Here is a 6,331-nt window from a genome sequence, read left to right on the forward strand (position 1 = left end):
GCACTGAACACAAGATGCGCTGTTATTCAAACCCCTGAGGATCTGTAATCCGAAGGTTAGCAATTCCAACAACTACATGTAAAATCCCACAGAGAATGCTAACTAAATGCTAACGAGCGCATTGCAAACATTTTATAGTCTCTGACCTAAACTGTACAAGTATACAAGTAACTCAAAAATGCTACTCACAGTTTGCTGTACACACAAAACAAATATTAGACAGCAAGGCTCTTGTTCCAGGTAGGGATTATCTGCTGGTACCAAGCGAAGTTTGATTTAGGAAGAAGCTAACCTCTTAGCTAGATAGCTAACTAGCTACTAAATTACACTAGGCTTGCACAGCTGCAGAGCATTTAGTACATTTTAAACAGTTCACTTAAAAGTTATATCTAGCTGGCAAACATTTAGTTGGGAATGCCATACTGTAACTAGATCACTGGGGTAATGAAAAATGATGCCACAGAAAAATGATGCCACAGGTGAAGTGAGGTACACAATCTTCTTTATCTCCTATGGTATTGACCAAGTTGACTGCAAGTATTTATTAAAAAAGTAGCTACAAATATTCAAATGTATTAAAAAAACTTTAAGTAAATAGTTTAAATGGTATTGACAGGATTGAAAAACCATCCTATGTTTTTTTCCAAATACCCAGGTATACAGTATATAGAGTTTACTGCCCAAGCCTACCTCACACACAGGCCTTATCGGCAAATCATGCTTATCTTTATAGTGCTGCTGTTCATGATATCCTCAATTCAGGAGAGGATGCTGCTACTGTTATCACTTTGTCACTTCTCTCCCTCTCCCTCTCTTTCTCTCCCTCTCTTTCTCTCCCACTCTCTCTCGCTATATATCTCTATCTCTCTCTAGTTATCTCTCTATCTCCCTCTCTGTCTCTCCCACTCTCTCTCTCTCTCTCTGTCTTTCTCTCTCTCCCACTCTCTTTGTCTCTATCTCTCTCCCACTCTCTCTCCCTCTCCCTCTCTTTCTCTCCCTCTCTTTCTCTCCCACTCTCTCTCGCTATATATCTCTATCTCTCTCTAGTTATCTCTCTATCTCCCTCTCTGTCTCTCCCACTCTCTCTCTTTCTCTCTCTCCCACTCTCTTTGTCTCTCTCTATCTCTCTCACTCTCTTTTTCTCTCTCTCTAGCTTTAACTTTCTCATAGTTCCTCCATAATTGTGCTGTCTGTCTCTCCACATCTCCTGTGATTGGTTATTTATAGCCAGGATGGTGTGGCCAGTCAAGTCTAATGACTATTGTTGGCGTGGCTACTCGTTAATGAGAAACTGTTTCTAGGTCTGAATCTCAACCAAAACACTCATTACCTCAATTATACACTATAGCACATTACAACACTACAGAAAGAGAGAGACATAGAGAGAGTTTATTTATCTGTATTGGTTTGGTATTTCTAAACGTAGCTCTTTGTCTCTCTCTCTCTCTCTCTCTCTCTCTCTCTCTCTCTCTCTCTCTCTCTCTCTCTCTCTCTCTCTCTCTCTCTCTCTCTCTCTCTCTCTCTCTCTCTCTCTCTCTCTCTCCCTCTTTCTCTCTCTCCCTCTTTCGTTCTCTCTCCCTCTTTCGTTCTCTCTCTCCAGAGTCTTTCTGTGTAGCAGTATCCTTGTGTAGGCGTAGCTTTTAGTATATCTAGGTCAGTGTAGATGGTGGTGTGTGTGTGTGTGTGTGTGTGTGTGTGTGTGTGTGTGTGTGTGTGTGTGTGTGTGTGTGTGTGTGTGTGTGTGTGTGTGTGTGTGTGTGTGTTCATGGTTGAATGACATCACCACGTTTACTTTAAATAGCTCACAGTAGTGGATCAGTGAGTAGATATTAAAGGATTGGCCCAAGGGTTGAGAGTGTGAATCGTGGATTTTGTGTGTGCGAGCTTGTGCGTGTGAGTGAGTGAATGTGCATATGTCATTTTTTTAGCGAGCCTGTATGTGTGTGCGTGCTTGCAGTGTGTTTGTGGTAGGTGTGGGTGTGATGCTGTGCTGTCAGTGTGTGTAGCCAGGCAGAGACACACCCATGCTTAACCCCAGGGTGGGGTTCTCTCTCTGAATATCACTAGCACATTCACATGGCAGAACTCTGTGTGCCACTCTCTCATCTCTCTCCCTCTTGATCTTTTTCTGTCTTTCATTATTTCTTGTTCTCTCGCATGCTCTCTCATCCCTCACTCCCTCAATCCTTCTCCTTTTCTCTCTGTTTTTTTTCTCTCTCTCTCTGTGACTTCCTCTCCGCCTCTCTGTACAATAGTCAGTGTGCTGACAAGGTCTTAGCCTGCAGTCTTCAATGATGTGTTTCTGTGTTCAGCGGCTTTGGATGGACGTGTGATGTTATTGTGACAGAGGAGAAAACATAAGCGTCCTTACAGTATTTCAATTTGTTGAAGACTATGATTAGTTGATTAGATGATCAGCTGTTTTACTTGTACCCACAGTGGTAGAGGTCTCTACTTATTCCTGTGATTCTGCAGTAGGAGTGTAGGTCGGGGAGGGGGGCACCCCCACACACACTCTGGGAGAGAGAGAGAATACACACCTGCACTGTCAGCAACACTTAAACATCTGTCACTCTCAGACACCCCCTCCCCCTCCTCTCTCCTGAGCAGTGTCAGTCAAAGCCCTGAGTCACTGCAGTAAATCACTAGCTATTAGAATACAGTGTCACATTTAGCTTAACACACAACCTGAACATGCACAAACAGAATCACTCACACATTCTGACACAATACACTCACACACACACACACACACCATACATCATACTGACCCTACCTGTGTGTATGTGTTTCCCCGCAGCCCAAGTTGATGGCCAAGGACCTGTTAGATCTGGTGGCCTCCCACTTCAACCTGAAGGAGAAGGAATACTTTGGGATCTCCTACACAGACGAAACGTAAGTCCCTCTGGTTTACTGTTATGATCAGGGATATAGGACTGTCCTGTTTCTGGGGGGGGCTATGTGAAGTGCAGGGTTTTGTTCCAGCCCAGCACTAACACACCTCTAATGGGAACACCCTGGCCTGTTTATCACACAAGGAAAGAAATGTATGTTTGAAATGTGAAGATGCCATTTGATTGTTATTGTGGGAGTATAAAACAGATATCCTACAGTCTAGTCCCAGCCTGCTAGTCCCAGTCCTAGTGCTCTCATTTGAATACTGTTTGTTATTGAATTACATAGGCCAACAGTCTGTGATATTTTATATCTCTCATTCATCCCTATCTCCAGACCCTTTCAACAACTCCACTGGCATACCCACTGCTGGGTGACATTTGTAAAAGACATAGCTAGAGACATGCACACCCCAGTTCTGTCTCTCTCTGTTTCTCCCCCAGTTCTCTCTCTCTCTTTTTCTGTCTCTCTCCTTTTCTGTCTCTCTCTGTTTCTGTCTCTCTCTGTTTCTCCCCCAGTTCTCTCTCTCTCTTTTTCTGTCTCTCTCCTTTTCTGTCTCTCTCTGTTTCTGTCTCTCTCTGTTTCTCCCCCAGTTCTCTCTCTCTCTGTTTCTCCCCCAGTTCTCTCTCTCTCTGTTTCTCCCCCAGTTCTCTCTCTCTCTGTTTCTCCCCCAGTTCTCTCTCTCTCTGTTTCTCCCCCAGTTCTCTCTCTCTCTGTTTCTCCCCCAGTTCTCTCTCTCTCTGTTTCTCCCCCAGTTCTCTCTCTCTCTTTTTCTGTCTCTCTCCTTTTCTGTCTCTCTCTGTTTCTCCCCCAGTTCTCTCTCTCTCTGTTTCTGTCTCTCTCTGTTTCTGTCTCTCTCTGTTTCTGTCTCTCTCTTTTTCTGTCTCTCTCTGTTTCTCCCCCAGTTCTCTCTCTCTCCTTTTCTGTCTCTCTCTGTTTCTCCCCCAGTTCTCTCTCTCTCTTTTTCTGTCTCTCTCTGTTTCTCCCCCAGTTCTCTCTCTCTCTTTTTCTGTCTCTCTCTGTTTCTCCCCCAGTTCTCTCTCTCTCTTTTTCTGTCTCTCTGTTTCTGTCTCTCTCTTTTTCTCCCCCAGTTCTCTCTCTCTGTTTCTGTCTCTCTCTGTTTCTGTCTCTCTCTGTTTCTGTCTCTCTCTGTTTCTGTCTCTCTCTGTTTCTCCCCCAGTTCTCTCTCTCTCTTTTTCTCTCTCTCTCTTTTTCTGTCTCTCTCTTTTTCTGTCTCTCTCTGTTTCTGTCTCTCTCTGTTTCTGTCTCTCTCTGTTTCTGTCTCTCTGTTTCTCCCCCAGTTCTCTCTCTCTCTTTTTCTGTCTCTCTCCTTTTCTGTCTCTCTCTGTTTCTGTCTCTCTCTGTTTCTCCCCCAGTTCTCTCTCTCTCCTTTTCTGTCTCTCTCTGTTTCTCCCCCAGTTCTCTCTCTCTCTTTTTCTCTCTCTCTCTTTTTCTGTCTCTCTCTGTTTCTCCCCCAGTTCTCTCTCTCTCTTTTTCTGTCTCTCTCTGTTTCTCCCCCAGTTCTCTCTCTCTCTTTTTCTGTCTCTCTGTTTCTGTCTCTCTCTTTTTCTCCCCCAGTTCTCTCTCTCTGTTTCTGTCTCTCTCTGTTTCTGTCTCTCTCTGTTTCTGTCTCTCTCTGTTTCTGTCTCTCTCTGTTTCTCCCCCAGTTCTCTCTCTCTCTTTTTCTGTCTCTCTCCTTTTCTGTCTCTCTCTGTTTCTGTCTCTCTCTGTTTCTGTTTCTCTCTGTTTCTCCCCCAGTTCTCTCTCTCTCTTTTTCTGTCTCTCTCTGTTTCTGTCTCTCTCTGTTTCTCCTTCAGTTCTGTCTCTCTCTGTTTCTCCTTCAGTTCTGTCTCTCTCTGTTTCTCCTTCAGTTCTGTCTCTCTCTGTTTCTCCTTCAGTTCTGTCTCTGTTTCTCCTTCAGTTCTGTCTCTCTCTGTTTCTCCTTCAGTTCTGTCTCTCTCTGTTTCTGTCTCTCTGTTTCTGTTTCTCTCTGTTTCTGTCTCTCTGTTTCTGTTTCTCTCTGTTTCTGTCTCTCTGTTTCTGTTTCTCTGTTTCTGTCTCTCTGTTTCTGTCTCTCTGTTTCTGTTTCTCTGTTTCTGTCTCTCTGTTTCTGTCTCTCTGTTTCTGTCTCTCTGTTTCTGTCTCTCTCTGTTTCTCCCCCAGTTCTGTCTCTCTCTGTTTCTGTCTCTCTGTTTCTGTTTCTCTGTTTCTGTTTCTCTGTTTCTGTTTCTCTGTTTCTGTCTCTCTGTTTCTGTCTTTCTCTGTTTCTCCCTCAGTCCCTCGGCTCTATATGATGTAGCTTTGTTGTTTCTGTGTTTGAGAGCTGAGAGAGCTGAACTCTGAACAAGAGAAATAGAAAAAAGACCAGTGCATGTTGCCCAGGAGACCATGCAGGGTTATCAGGGTGACAAGCTGCCTCTGCAGTTTTCATCCCCTGTCAGAAAGAGAGAAAGAGAGAGAGAGAGATGGGGTGGGGCGCAGTGGACTGGCTATACTATTGCAGTATTTTTACATTGTCGAGAAGGTTTTTCAATCCGCAGTACATATCTGGCCATACCTACTTTTACATTTCATGCTCAGTCAACATAAGTCAGTTCTTTAGTTTGTTAACTCCCCATTGGTCAGTTCTGTAGTGAACTGAGATTGACTCCTCATTGGTTAGGTGTGTGGTTTACTAACAGTTGACTGGTTGTTGTGTCTCCAGAGGTCATTTCAGCTGGCTGCAGTTGGACCGGAGGGTTCTAGAACACGAGTTCCCCAAGAAGTCTGGACCCATCATCCTATACTTCTGTGTCAGGTATGGTCATATCATGCATGAACACATACAAGTACAGCACCTACATGTACCTACATACATACAGCAGGCACACACACATGCACACAGTCAGACAGACGTCTGCACACACACACACACTACCATGGCTCTGTGAAAAAGGCAGACGATAACTCTATAATACTATAAGAGAACGCCATTCATAATTCAGTGATACTTGTGTCTAGCTATTATATATTAGCCTCAGTGTGTCTGTGTGTGTGTCAAGTGTTGAGTAAGATGTTGTATCCCTGGAAAGTGGTGCTTCTGCTCTGATCTGACACACAGTTAAGTCGCAGGGTTATAAAACCAGTCCTTCCTCCTGCCAGTCCATTTGTACTGCTCTGACAAAGGCTGATCTCTTACATAACACACATCCTGAGCTTGCGTGTGCGTGTTTGTGCGTGCACTCACTTCTCCATGAGGTCATTGTAGTGTGAAGAAAAGGTACAGGATCTGAAGTGAAATTGTCTGACCGGAAAGGCTACACGCACACACAATGTTGACAAGTGTTGGTCAGTACTTCAGAAGTCCCTATAATGTGTTCTAGGCTCCAGGGACTGGTCATTCCTTAACAACATATTGAGCAACCCGATGCGTTGGAGACACAACAGAACAGCTAAC

The 6,331-nt window shown here is 44.2% G+C and overlaps 1 protein-coding gene across 16 annotated transcripts in view; it reads left to right on the forward strand.

Moving 5' to 3' along the window:
* The window catches only part of frmd4a (FERM domain containing 4A), a 151,968-nt gene that overhangs the window by 95,175 nt on the left and 50,462 nt on the right, over positions 1 to 6,331 (forward strand). For all 16 annotated transcript variants that reach the window (XM_082962652.1, XM_082962646.1, XM_082962653.1 and 13 more), the window contains exons 3-4: positions 2,801 to 2,895; positions 5,600 to 5,692. In XM_082962652.1, coding sequence (XP_082818778.1) covers positions 2,801 to 2,895; positions 5,600 to 5,692 — 188 coding nt within the window. The remainder of the gene's footprint in view (positions 1 to 2,800; positions 2,896 to 5,599; positions 5,693 to 6,331) is intronic.

The sequence above is a fragment of the Salmo salar genome, chromosome 16, assembly GCF_965601325.2.
Source record: "Salmo salar chromosome 16, fSalSal1, whole genome shotgun sequence".
Taxonomy (NCBI): domain Eukaryota; kingdom Metazoa; phylum Chordata; class Actinopteri; order Salmoniformes; family Salmonidae; genus Salmo; species Salmo salar.